We start from the raw sequence: 13,924 nt of genomic DNA, 5'->3' as shown, positions 1-13,924 counted from the left end.
TGTCATTATCTATCAGAAATATTCATGAGTTAAAAAAATAAAAAAAACTGATTTCATGGACCACGATATCCGCCAGGAAAGTGATCCCGAAACCAGTATTTAAACCAAAATTGATTCCACCATAACTTAGTTAACATTTACGATGGCCGCTCCTAAGACCCAAGTAGAATTTGTTACCGGCAAGCGCATAGGACGCAGTCTACTTCTTAACGGTTTTATGTATAGAAGTAATAGAAAACTTGACACAAAATGCTGGTGGAGATGTGATTTTATCGGGTGTCGAGCTGCGCTTTGCACTGATATATATGATCCAAATGCAAGCAAGTTTCTTGCAACCTTGAAGAAACGAGCGAGAGAAGAAATCACGCCAATGCCATCCCTGTATACCGAAGAGCTTGGAAGCTTGCGTACCGGACACGGCCTTCATCGCTGTGATAAAGTAGCAAAGAAGACGTCGACGTTTGATTCTGTCAAGGATGGACAGCGACAAGTTTTACAGTTAGAAGGCGGTGCTGCTCATCCACTTAAGAGAAAGAAATACAGACGAATGAAGGAAGAATTTCTAAGTGGTACACGTTCCCTGATGCTGTAGGCCGCCTCGGTATCCAGGATGATGTACTTATGATTTGTAATAACATAATTGTATTAAAGCCTGATCTGTTCAAAATTCTGTCAGGACTATATTATAATGCCCATGTCTGAGAAAAATAAATATACAATTTTTATCAATATCTGAGTTTTGTCCTGCTTGACTGATCCCACTTGACTTGCCACCTGAGCGATTAATCCTAATCCCTTGTCCCTCCATTCCACTTATGCCTTCATTCTGTTTCGACTTTTCTACTCTAATTTTCAAATCGCAGGCATAAGTGGAATAAACCGACCCAGGAACCTCTCACCAATACGGTCGCTGTGAGTTCAAGTTCAGCTCATGTTGGCTTCCTCTCCTGCCGTATGTGGGAAGGTCTCCCAGCAACCTGCAGATGGTCTTGCCATGAGTTTGACAATACAACACGCCGTGAAGCAAAAGGGCTCTGTAAGAAACGACATACGCTTGGAGACGATGATAGGTAGTGTCACGACTGAGTGTAACAGAAAGTTCTTGCAGTTTATTTCGAATTTTAGGAAGGATGTGCGAATGGAGGCCATTGAAGTTGTCTCAGCTCTACGCACAGTATTCTAGATTTTGCCAAAACCCTTGCGAGCTAAACGCAAAAAGAACCTCCAGAAAAAGTTACAACGTTAATTTAAAAAAAAAAACGGTCTCAACAGTCAGAGCAAATATTTTATATTATGAATATCTCAGGAGTACATATTGGGCATAGTTTTAGAGAAGACAGTGACAGGGTCGTGGTAAAAAGTCATGAAGCTGGACTCGGCCGGATGCTTATCGTAAGGAAGGAAAAATTCAGTGTCGCCTTTATCGTTTCAGTGATTGGCCCAGGCTAACATGTAGGCTAGTCTGCGGGAGGCCGGACGACTGGTCACACAGACACCTTTGATTGGATTCAAGAGGCGATCCATGAGGAAGTTGTTATCCTTGTCGAGACCGTTGTTTTGCAATCCGAATTCCGTAATGGCGGGGATTTTACCGCGTTTCTCTGCCTCCAGGACTAATTCGGACAACCTGTCTGCGAAGTTCTGCAGACGACTCGGATCGTCGATGTTGTAGTAATCATCCACACCCCAGACATCGACGTAGTCGTCACCCGGGTAAGTGTCCATGTAGGACGTAACGAAACTGCCTTTAGTGTTCAGGTTGGCGTAGCCCGCGTTGGGAGAGTAGGCGTAGAGAAAGTTGTGGACGCCTTTGATGTCGCGGAGGTAGTGGACAGTGTGTTGCCAGATCTTCTTGAAGTCATCCGCGGTGTTTTTGGCGGCATTGGTTTGCCCCCACCAGAAACAAGCGCGATTGTTCTCATGGAATGGTCGGTAGATGATGGGAATAAGATTTCCATCGGATCCTTTCAGAGTCTTGGCGATTTCTGCGACTTTGTCCAGCATTCCCTAGAACTTGGCGGCGTGGTCTCCCCCCGGCAAGAGTCCCCGTGAGAGTTTTCGATCCAGGCGTTGGCGCCGGTCAGGGGGTTATCCCAATGGTTCGTGGTGGTGATCACCATTCCTCGGTCATAGGCGTGCCTAGATAGTGTCCTCAGCACCGTGTTGCGATCAGCAGTGGAATGTGCCCAGTCCAGACCCAGGACGGCCGGGTATCGCCCCGCACATCTGCTTGACGTCACCCAATTCGTCTTCATAACCGCTAGTGGCTTGTTGTTTCTGGAAAACGAGATGGAAATGTTCAGGAAAACCTATCATCCAACGTCAATAACACATATATGGGCGACGCTTCCACTCAGGTAGCATCAAAACTTCGCCAACCGTCACTTTCGAATCACATGACTCCGTTGCTATTTGCGGACTCTGCTGCTCTTCCCCAAATAAGAAAACAATTAAATCAGGTATGCCTATTATGTCACATTGGGTGTTGTTGTGTGGGTGTTTGTTGTATGATTGTTTGTTGTGTAGGTGTGTGTTATATGGGTGTTTGTTGTGTAGGTATCGTTGTATGGGTGTGTGTTGTATGGGTGTTTGCTGTGTAAGTGTTGTGTTGGTCTGTGTTGTATGGGTGTTTGTTGTGTAGGTGTGTGTTGTATGGGTGTTTGTTGTGCAGGTGTGTGTTGCGTGGGCGTTTGTTGTGTAGGTATTGTTGTATGGGTGTGTGTTGTACGGGTGTTTGTTGTGTGTGTTGTGTGGGTGTGTGTTGTGTAGGTGTTTGTTGTGCAGGTGTGTGTTTTATGGGTGTTTCTTGTATGACTGTGTGTTGCATGGTGTTTGTTGTGTAGGTGTGTAGTTGTGTGTTGTGTGGGTGTGTGTTGTGCGTGTGTTGTATGGTTGTGTGTTGTATGGGTGTTTGTTGTGTAGGTGTGTGTTGTATGGGTGTTTGTTGTGTAGGTGTGTGTTGTATGGGGTTTGTTGTGTAAGTGTTGTGTTGGTCTGTGTTGTATGGGTGTTTGTTGTGTAGGTGTGTGTTGTATGGGTGTTTGTTGTGCAGGTGTGTGTTGTGTGGGCGTTTGTTGTGTAGGTATTGTTGTATGGGTGTGTGTTGTACGGGTGTTTGTTGTGTGTGTTGTGTGGGTGTGTGTTGTGTAGGTGTTTGTTGTGCAGGTGTGTGTTTTATGGGTGTTTCTTGTATGACTGTGTGTTGCATGGTGTTTGTTGTGCAGGTGTGTGTTTTATGGGTGTTTCTTGCATGGTTGTGTGTTGTATGGGTGTTTGTTGTGTAGGTGTGTGTTGTATGGGTGTGTGTTGTGTAGGTGTGTGTTATATGGGGTTTGTTGTGTAGGTGTGTGTAGGTGTGTGTAGGGTGGGTGTTTGTGGTATACGTGTTGTTGTAAATTAAACTCGGTATAGTGACATACTCAACTGTTTCTGTTATTGTTTTCAGAAGCATGACATTTCCTTTATGCCTGATGTTTCTGTGGTTATCTTACCGAATAAATCCAGCCTGTGGTGTTTCCTGGACCATTGTTAGGTTTAACGATGTATGGGGGGTGTCCTCCCCAGCTCCCAGGGAAGTGGCATCTTGTTGACCAAATAAGATCTTATTCGGGTCTTTGCCAACCTGTTCTAGTTTGCTGAACAAATGGTTCGTCAACGACGTGACACGGTGATCCACGGGCCCCGAGTGGGCGACCCCAAACAATGTAATACCAACAAAGACCGCCCACGCAAGGTACATGTCTGAAATTAAAATCTAAGAGTGCAGTCTCACCGGGATTTTTTCACTCATCATCACAAACGCAATAAATTGTTCTCTGAAGAAGTTTTGAATTGGCTCATTCCATTTCTAACTCGGATGACCAAACCACGAACGGCATCAACGTGTATCAATGACTGATTTTACACAAGCAGTTTTTTTGGTCTTAGTCAAAATCTGACATGTGAATTATAGTCTTAGATTTGTAGATAATAGAAGATAAAATTGGATGCGCTTAGCACGTGGGGAATACTGACTGGGCTATTAGGGGTGGGGAATACAGACTGGGCAATTGGGGGTAGGGAATACTGACCGGGCAATTGGGGGTGAGGAATACTGACTGGGCAGTTGGGGGTAGGGAATACAGACCGGGCAATTGGGGGTAGGGAATACTGACTTGGCAATTGGGGGTGAGGAATACAGACTGGGCATTTGGGGGTGAGGAATACAGACTGGGCAATTGGGGGTGAGGAATACTGACTGGGCAATTGGGGTGAGGAATACAGACTGGGCAATTGGGGGTAGGAAATACAGACCGGGCAATTGGGGGTAGGGAATACTGACTAGGCAGTTGGGGGTAGGGAATACTGACTGGGCAATTGGGGGTAGGGAATATTGACTGGGCAATTGGGGTGGTAAATACTGACCGGGCAATTGGAGTGGTAAATGCTGACTGGGCAATTGGGGTGGTAAATACTGACTGGGCAGTTAGCGGTAGGGAATACTGACTGGGCAATTAGCGGTAGGGAATACTGAAAGAAAAGTGTTATAAAACTGTGTGGACAGAGATTAAAACAGACATTTGATGTCAATGGGATACCAGCAGAGGTCTGAAGTGGGACGTATTACGTCATTTCAATGACGCTGGACATTCCACTGCAGCTTCAACAGCGCGATGTCACAATGGGTAGACCAAATACGTCACAGATGAAACCCCTACACGCAACATGTTTGACGTCGCGTAATGCTCTAGCTTTTGCATACCATTAGAGAAATGTTTAAACATTATGAAATGATCAGTCGATAAAGAGAATATTCCAGAAGATAATAACTAGGGAAATTTAAAAACCACTATTAAAAAATTTCTAAAACTTCCAAATTAATTAAATTTTAAAAAATGTAAACAGGATGATATTTTCTGTCGACACACCAAACCAGATATTTACAGAAATTCTGTTCCCTTTAGATATATATCTGATAATCTAATTTGCACCATCTTCGCTACATTTGTTAATATACATTAATGTGAACAATACGTGCTGGTCGATTATATCATTACTACAAAGTTAATGGGCAAGTTTTATGGAAATTACAGAGGATTTTGTCAAATGGCCTAGACGCCGGCCTTGAGCTACTGGAGTTGGTGGAAATTAGAGACGATTTTGTCAAATGGCCTAGACGCCGGCCTTGAGCTGCTGGAGTTGTTAGAAACGTTCTTCCCTGACTAAGATGGCCTAGGAATGACTAAGATAGTAGAAATATGCTAAAACAGGAATCATTCGATTTGTAGCGTGTGTTTGTAGGATGAAAACTACAAAAATATCATTTCTACAACCAACATTCCTACAATGTGCACTGAGGACAAAATTATCCGTAACACTTTAGCTATGTAAAGCGCCGAATAGTTTTCCTTTAGCCTTATCATTCTGATACACGTGCAGACAGTCGCGTCCATGTTTGGCGCCTGCTGCTGTTTGATTGGCAGTTGGCGACATGGACAAATGTCAAAGCTATTCCTCCCCAGTCTTTCTTACCTGTCTCTTCGAAGGATTCTCTATTTTATTTTTGAGCCAAAGAATCACAGGTATCACCTCAGCAAAAATTGCTAACGACCTTGTTCAAGGACTACATAAACTGATAACATATATTTGGAAAGAGGTTGAAAGGCTGCATGCCATAGGCCATTCGGAGATAGGCAGATGTGACATCGTTAAATCTTCACACAGAAATGTACATATACTAATAGGCATCGCCATCACAATCTATATACGTTAGACAGCCGTAGGTTTAAAAACGGGACTTAGGGGCTAGTTGTACGTTAGTATATATTTGTTAGGCTTCCAGACTAAAATCCTGGAGCCTGCTGTTTTCGCTAGGACGATTAAAAAATTCCTCTCGGACAGTGCTTTTTGCCCTTTTCCCATAAAACTGCAAATCGCAACTATCTGAAATTTGGCAGCAGAATTGTGGCGAATGTTATCTTCTACGGTTTTGAAGTTTGATCTTCTAGGTTCTTTACTTAGGGTGGCGGCCATATTTGATTTCAAGGAAAATCTTTAAGCAGCTTCTTGTCAAGAACCAATGGACGGATCCCCTCTAAAATTTTACATGGTGTACTCGTTACATAGAACCTGAAGAAGACATAAAACGGACCATGTATGGTAAGGGGGGAATCGGCCCCATTGCAAGAAATTTTGCACCTCAGGACGCTAAACTGGCTATATATAGCTGTGATTGACGTCTGCTGAGGCCTTCGTAAAACCACTTCTTTTGTCAGTTCACTTTTCCTCCTCTTTTCCTGTTATCAGGCAAGCGTGCGACTTGTAGTTCCAAACATACAATGAAACCAGTCGATGTCCGTGTTAACGATGTATAAACGGAAAAGGTTGACCTGTTTGTTACACCAACATATATCTGTCTGTGGTAGACTCTGTTGGGTGGGGAAAATTATTGTTACCAAAAATGAGAACTTTCTTAAAGTTCTCATGTTCGGCATTAACCACCAACCATATAATACATATGTAACAAATGTAGCTTTCAAATAAATAATTACGCTACATATTAGATATAGCGATGAGGCGTGAAGCCATAATATTCATTCATTTACACATAGCGATAAGGCGTTAAGCTACAACATTCATTCATTTACACAGCGATGAGGTGTTAAGCCACAACATTCATTCATTTACAGATAGCAATGAGGCTTTAAGCTATAATATTCATTCATTTACACATAGCGATGAGGTGTTAAGCCACAACATTCATTCATTTACACAGCGATGAGGTGTTAAGCCATAGTATTCATTCATTTACACATAGCAATTAGGCTTAAGCTATAATATTCACCGATTTACACATAGCGATGAGGTGTTAAGCCACAACATTCATTCATTTACACAGCGATGAGTTGTTAAGCCATAGTATTCATTCATTTACACATAGCAATTAGGCTTTAAGCTATAATATTCACCGATTTACACACAGCGATGAGGCGATAAGCCGTAATATTCATTCATTTATTACACATTGCATGACAAATCAATGATAGACGAGTATCAAGCAGGATTCTCATATGGACGAGTAGTTTACCACATGTTACAGCTTACCATATCATAATTATTTTTAATTTTCATTAAGTTTTCCAATTCACTCACGCAAAAATAAATCAGAAAGACTAGGAAATGAACTTTTTATCAAAGTGCTACCTGTTCCCCAAAGCGACTTCGTTAATTCGCTGTACTATGAAGGCTTTCTAATAAACAATGGCGGAAATAATGATTTTAAGCGTGCCAAAATATGACAAAAACTGAATACATTGTAAAGTTTATGTCTTGCATATGAAGACAAGCATTTAACGAAACTTTGACAACACAGAGAAATACACTCGTGAAAGTTTCAGTAAAAGTATTTTTCTGGTTAACGTCGATCTTCGTACAGTAGACGAAAAACATGATGCCTCACTTCAGCTAAAAATTGGCCTTTTTAACCGAGAGTGCATGCATTTGTGGCGGACTATTACTAGGGAACCATCTCTTCTATTGCCAAATAATTTCTGTGGGTGTTTCGGTGAAGTTTTACACTTCTGATTGGGACATTTGCAGAATTGTGCTGGTATTTTGAAATTTGCTCTTTCTTATCGCCCCTCTCTGGGGCCTATTCACCGCCTTACCGTAACAGGTCCTTTAAAAACGTAGGAGCTTGCCATTGGTGGAATACATGACGTCATAGAAAGTTTTGATTATGATATAACTTTGATGCATTCTGGTGAATTTCTTTCCGGTGATTCGGGATTCTGCTTTTGCATTTTGTTTCTACTGTTTTCAGATTTAAAAAAAAAAAACACATATAATAATTTGACTGAATATGCTACTAAGATAGCTAGAAATTTGTCATTTACACCATATTGTCAATATGCTGTGGACTAGGTCATTTTCAGCTACTATCAACAGTTTTCTCGCCACAGGAGTTAAAATGACATCACACTAACTTAGAAATAGAAATAGAAGCTTAACCGATTCATTTAACCCAGATTGTTTATTTGATTGATGTTTACGCCGTACTCAACCTAGACTTAGATTTTGTTTGTTTGTTTGATTGGTGTTTTACGCCGTACTCAAGAATATTTCCCTTATACGATGGCGGCCAGCATTATGGTGTGAGGAAACCGGGCAGAGCCCGGGGGGGAAACCATCCGCAGGTTGCTGAAGACCTAAACTTAGAAGGTAACTAGACGATTATATGATCCTTAGCTGTCTAGTTCACTGTCCAGCAGAAGATGGAAACCGTTTGCAAACAGTTTATTTGGGTTAGGTGATTGTTGCTTAAAGCCATTCTCAAGAATTTTTCATTATACAATGACGATCAGGATCATAGATAGAGGAAACCCCTGTGTAAAACCACAGACCTTCGGGGAAGTTACCAACAAACTTTCTCACGTGTGATGTACATGGTATTGGTGGAAGACAAATTGTTCAAAAGTAAACGAAAGACGGCACAAACGTCCAAGTCATTCTTATCAAAGCCCCTATAACCACTGGGAATCCAAAATTGCCTGTCCGAATTCGGGTTGAACTTATACCTGGTGTGTCCCCAGCGATGGAAAGTCAGGCACGTTAATCACACGGCCCTTTGGTTGTGGCTTTAAGTCAGAAGGTTTGTCAGGTACCTAACGACACCCACAGTCCTGACCTCCTTCGTAGAAGCGAAAAATTCTTGAGTAAGAAACTTTTAACACCAAGTAAATAAATAAATAATAAGATGTAAATTGGTAGACTTCGGTTTACTTTGGCAATATTCCAAATATATATGGTGGGTTAGGTCTGTTTCTAGGTAAAAATGGGATTTTCTGGATGATGTGGTGGAATGATAAAAACAAAAACAAATGAGCCTTCTTAACGTTCTACATGTTGGTATTCAAGAGTTTGGAATGTCAGTATGCACTGGTTCCGTTTAACCTGAAGTTAGATGTCGTATATTCATCCTGTTGAATTCCATCGCCAGGTTGGAGATATGAATAATTGCAATCAAAGCGTAACTGAGATACATATTTCCACTATATGGCTAACTTATTCGTATAGAACACGTCTTACTTCTTTCCAACATCACTGAAAATTGCTGATTGATGCTCTTTGTATGATTTCTTTCTAATTCCGTACTTTATGTTCTTTCTTAGTTTTTAGATGGTTTGTGTTGAAAGTCGTTTTGCGATAATTGACCTGGAACGTCCTTATTGGTTGATGGCTGGTATACGAATGTCTGTTTGAACGTATAGATTTACAATGTTCTGTTGTCAGAATTCCACCAAGACAATTTACCAGAATGATTTATAGATCCAGCTCAGGGAGTTAGTCACGAAACCGGATAAACGCAATACTGATAGATAAAGTGGAAATGTCTATGGCAAATCACCGACTTTTTGGCAAGTAGCTTGCGAGCTTTCTTAACAGGAGATACAGATTTTCTCCCCCCCCTACCCCCCCCCCCGCCCCCCAAGTGAGATCAAATTAACAGTATGCCATATTGATGGAAGATATTCAAGTGATCCACAAATGAACAACGCCCATCTCGGCTACTGCCCGAGGCCAGTACAAATTAGGACTGGATAAATATTAGATATTAAAGAGGCTATACCGGAGATTCTGTGTTTACATAGATTACAGCTCAAAATATTGCCTTTCAGGATATTTTATTTATTTATTTGATTGCTGTTTTACGCCGTACTAAAGAATATTTCACTTATACGACGGCGGCCAGCATTATGGTGAGAGGACACTGGGCACAGCCTGGGGAAAACCCACAACCAGGTTGCTGGCAGACCTTTCAGTATAAATATCACACTAGTACATGTAATATTCATAGTATTAAAATTATTTTAAAGTTTAAAAAGTTTTATGGACTTTATTCTCCGTTTTCGACGGTAACACGGCATAGACGAGGCTGATATTGTATCAAGGTGATTATTATTGGAGTATTATTGGATTAGCATTCTAAAATGTGGGCAACAAATCGAATGGATGTGTGATCTTTCGCCAAAAATCTCCGGTATATAAAGCCTCTTGAATGAAGAAAATCATGGTGCCCTGTGTAGTCTCGATCTAATGAAAGCACTGTTAGGCCTATTTTCATACACTTGAAATTCCAATCGTATTTCAGTCCACAAATCCAGATTCAAAAACACGTATTTCCCAGTGGTTTTTGAATTTGGTTGTAACCGCTATATAATAACCACAGATATTCAATATCTCAAATACAGATATGATATTTTCGCGTCTTTGAATACTATCGACTTTATCGCCACAGCAATCTTTTATTTGGTTGTGCGAACCAACCGGATGGTCCGGTGTCACATCTGGGGATTTGAGGGTGTCGTGAACCTCGTTCTGAATGCAGCTATTCAGGCAAACAAGCGCATATATATAGACCTGCTGTTTTTAGAGGTAGAGAAAAAGTGTATTTAGGTGGAAAAAGGTTTTAGGTTACGCAGGAGACAGGTAAGTCCTACATGGTGGGATTTCGTTTTATTAGCTATGGAATGGTGGCCACAGACTCTGAGTTAAACAATTTAAGATTTATATACTATTTCAGATTCCTGTTATTATAAATGGTTCCAATGATAAAAATGAAGAAGTAATTCTCCATGTAAACAATTAAATATTGCGCCAAATACACGTACTCCCTCATTATTACAACAAGATAATTTCAAGCATTTAAATTTCGTTTCTTCCGAGTACTCCAGTTTATGTCACATACATCTGATCTCAAATTGTAAAAGTCAAACGTCGTTGGGTATGGCGTTTAAAATATCGAGGAGATAAGTAAATCTAGAATATTGATGCTCAGAAGCCTCCCACCATTGCGGTCGCTGTGAGTTCAAGTCCAGCTAATGCTGGCTTCCTCTGCGGCCGTAAGTGGGAAGGTCTGTCAGCAACCTGCGGATGGTCGTAAGTTTCCTCTTAACACAATGCTGGCCGCCGTTCTACAAGTCAAATATTCTTGAGTACGGCGTAAAACACTAATCATATAAATAAATAAATGACTCTTTTCTGCCTTTCATGGCGGTGTCTCTGGTCACTCGTTACTAGCAATTTGGTTTGCTCGCAGATCTTTTAAAGTTTAAAAAGAAATTGTGTACAAGGAGTTAAAATGGAATTAAATTTTAATATGACTAGCACAAAGATGATGGGACCCCTGGGATACACCTCACTGGGCATTCATGGACAATACAATGGACTAAACTCACATTCAGCTGGATTTCCTTAAACACAACATGTACCTTAGATTTTACTGTTTGAACTTATACACAAGATAAAATTATATGCATGGGATATTCATATTTGGGACAATTTATCGAAGCTCAAATCGAAACTTTTATCATAAGTTATTGCGCTCTTTTGTACTTAATTATTTTTAAAAATTTTACTCTTTGTGGCGCCTTTTTCATTACGGTTCTTTTTATGTTAATTCACAGATTGAGGCCAAAACGTATGATTTCGAAAGAAATCTCGTGGCACAAAGCCGTGAATACGTGATTGCCTGATAAACGGCTGTCTCACCAGACATAACATAATTTTAGCAACAGTGTTTCACATCAATATCCAAAATCTTATGTGACCAAGTCTCAATTTGAGTAAACCCCAAGCACTCACTCACACACTCACTCAATTTGAGAACAGTAAGATCGTGGTCAAAGTAAATAAGTTGGTAACCGTAACAACAGAAACACCAACATCAAAGAATAAAAACTTGCGAATGTGTGAAAACTTTTCTCAGGGGCAATAAGAAAAATAATATTTTCATTATTTTTGGTTTATAACGAAAAAATTGCGATAAAAAATGCCATTCTTTCATTGCAGACATGTCGGTGATTTGGGTATTCGTTGTTGGGTCGCATTATTTGGGGTGGCCCGCACGGGGCCCGTGGGACCCACCGAGCCACTTCGCGGACTGCCCATTTATTCAGTAAACTACAGGAGATTGGTAAAGACCCTAACAAGATCCTGTTCGGTCAACATGAGGCAACATGGCTGGGGGCTGGAGGCGGGCATTCTCCTTACTTAGTGAAACCTAATTACGGTCCTGGAAACACGAAAGGCTGGATATACTGGGTGAGAGGACGATGAAGTACTCAGGCCAATGTCAAACCCCTCCGAGACCAATGTCAAATCCCTCCCAATCCGATGTCAAATCCATCTCAGACCAGTGTTTAATCCCTCCCATACCAAAGTCAAATTCTTCCCAGACCAAAGTCAAATTTTTTCCAGGCCATTGTCAAATCCTTCCCAGGCCATTGTCAAATCTTTCCCATGCTAATGTCAAATCTTTCCCAGACCAATGTCAAGTCCCTCCTAGGCCTACAAATTCTTCCCAGACAAGTTTCCCAAAGAAAAATGTCGTTCTCAGTCAAATTTATTATTTATAAATAAGGATCAGATCACTTGTGCAATACAACACCAAGACTTTACTTCAAACGCTAAGTGACAGAGCGGGAAAATTATCTAGGTGCATTGATATAAAAGAAGAAGAAAAAATGTCGACATTATATAGAGGGACAGAAAATTTGTAATTTTCAGAAATAATGGGTAGTTCCGAATTAAGAATAAAGATGCATCTCTTTCAAACCTGGTTATTTTTCCCTCCCAGAAACAACAAGCCACGAATGGCGACAAGGACGAGCTGTGCGACATCAAGCAGATGTGTGGGGAATACCCAGCCGTGATCGGCTTTGATTGGTCAGACACGGGTGATGATCACATGACAGTGCTGAGGACATTAGCCAAGTACGCGTACGACCGAGGGATGGTGGTCACTATCACAAACCATTGGGGCAATCCCCTCACTGGATCCAACGCCTGGATTTCTAACTCCCACGGAGACACCGTCCACGCCCTCAAACGCCTCTTGCCGGGGGGAGACCACGCCGCCAAGTTCCAGGGGATGCTGGACAAAGTCGCAGAAATCGCCAAGACTATGAAAGGATCCGATGGAAATCTTATTCCCATCATCTACCGACCATTCCATGAGAACAATGGCGGGTGGTTCTGGTGGGGGCAAAACAACGCTGCCAAAAACACCGCGGATGACTTCAAGAAGATCTGGCAACACACTGTCCACTACCTCCGCGACATCAAAGGCGTCCACAACTTTCTCTACGCCTACTCTCCCAACGCGGGCTACGCCAACCTGAACACTAAAGGCAGTTTCGTTACGTCCTACATGGACACTTACCCGGGTGACGACTACGTCGATGTCTGGGGTGTGGATGATTACTACAACATCGACGATCCGAGTCGTCTGCAGAACTTCGCAGACAGGTTGTCCGAATTAGTCCTGGAGGCAGAGAAACGCGGTAAAATCCCCGCCATTACGGAATTCGGATTGCAACACAACGGTCTCAGCAAACACCATAATTATCTCAATGATCGCCTGCTGAACCCGATAAAAGGTGTTGGTGTGACCAGTCGCCCGGCCTCCCGAAGACTGGCCTACATGGCAACCTGGAGCAATCATTGCTTTGACAACGGTAAATGTGAATTGTTCCTTCCTTACCATAACCATCCGGCCGAGTCCAACTTCATGACCTTTTACCACGACCCTGTCACTGTCTTCTCTAAAACTATGCCGAACATGTACACTTGAGGCGATCTAATAAACCTGTTCACTTCTTGTTGTTTTTCTCTTATTCGAATTCTTCTTGTTAAATTTGTTCGGGTATGTTGCGAAATGCGGTATTGGCCTTATCATGGAAAGTTAACAGCACACGTCTGATGAAGGTAGTAAGTGGAGATGCATAGATGGTGACCATTCCATCGAACAACAACTTTGTCTTCTGACAAAGCTAAGATCTTGCTTAAATAAGAAAGCTTTGTAATGAAAAATCTTGCCCAGACAAGAATTTTTTTGCGTCTCGTAAAGAAAAAAAGTGTTTATACTGAAGTAAATTGAAAAAAG

The 13,924-nt window shown here is 41.6% G+C and overlaps 2 protein-coding genes across 2 annotated transcripts; one reads left to right on the top strand and one right to left on the bottom strand.

Annotated features, from left to right (window-relative positions):
- Positions 1-1,428: 1,428 nt before the first annotated feature.
- On the bottom strand, positions 1,429-2,004 carry LOC135477017 (mannan endo-1,4-beta-mannosidase-like). Its single transcript, XM_064757164.1, has one exon. The coding sequence runs from the start codon at positions 2,002-2,004 to the stop codon at positions 1,429-1,431; it is 576 nt and encodes a 191-aa protein (XP_064613234.1).
- An 8,326-nt stretch (positions 2,005-10,330) lies between these two features.
- Positions 10,331-13,629, top strand: LOC135476852 (mannan endo-1,4-beta-mannosidase-like). Its single transcript, XM_064756996.1, has 3 exons — positions 10,331-10,467; positions 11,830-12,081; positions 12,617-13,629. Exon 3 carries the CDS (start codon positions 12,668-12,670, stop codon positions 13,610-13,612), a length of 945 nt encoding a protein of 314 aa, XP_064613066.1. The 5' UTR covers positions 10,331-10,467; positions 11,830-12,081; positions 12,617-12,667; the 3' UTR covers positions 13,613-13,629.
- Positions 13,630-13,924: the final 295 nt, after the last annotated feature.

Source organism: Liolophura sinensis, chromosome 10, assembly GCF_032854445.1.
Source record: "Liolophura sinensis isolate JHLJ2023 chromosome 10, CUHK_Ljap_v2, whole genome shotgun sequence".
Lineage (NCBI taxonomy): Eukaryota > Metazoa > Mollusca > Polyplacophora > Chitonida > Chitonidae > Liolophura > Liolophura sinensis.
The sequence above is the reverse complement of the archived record's forward strand: the minus strand, read 5'-3'. Positions and strand labels throughout refer to the sequence as shown.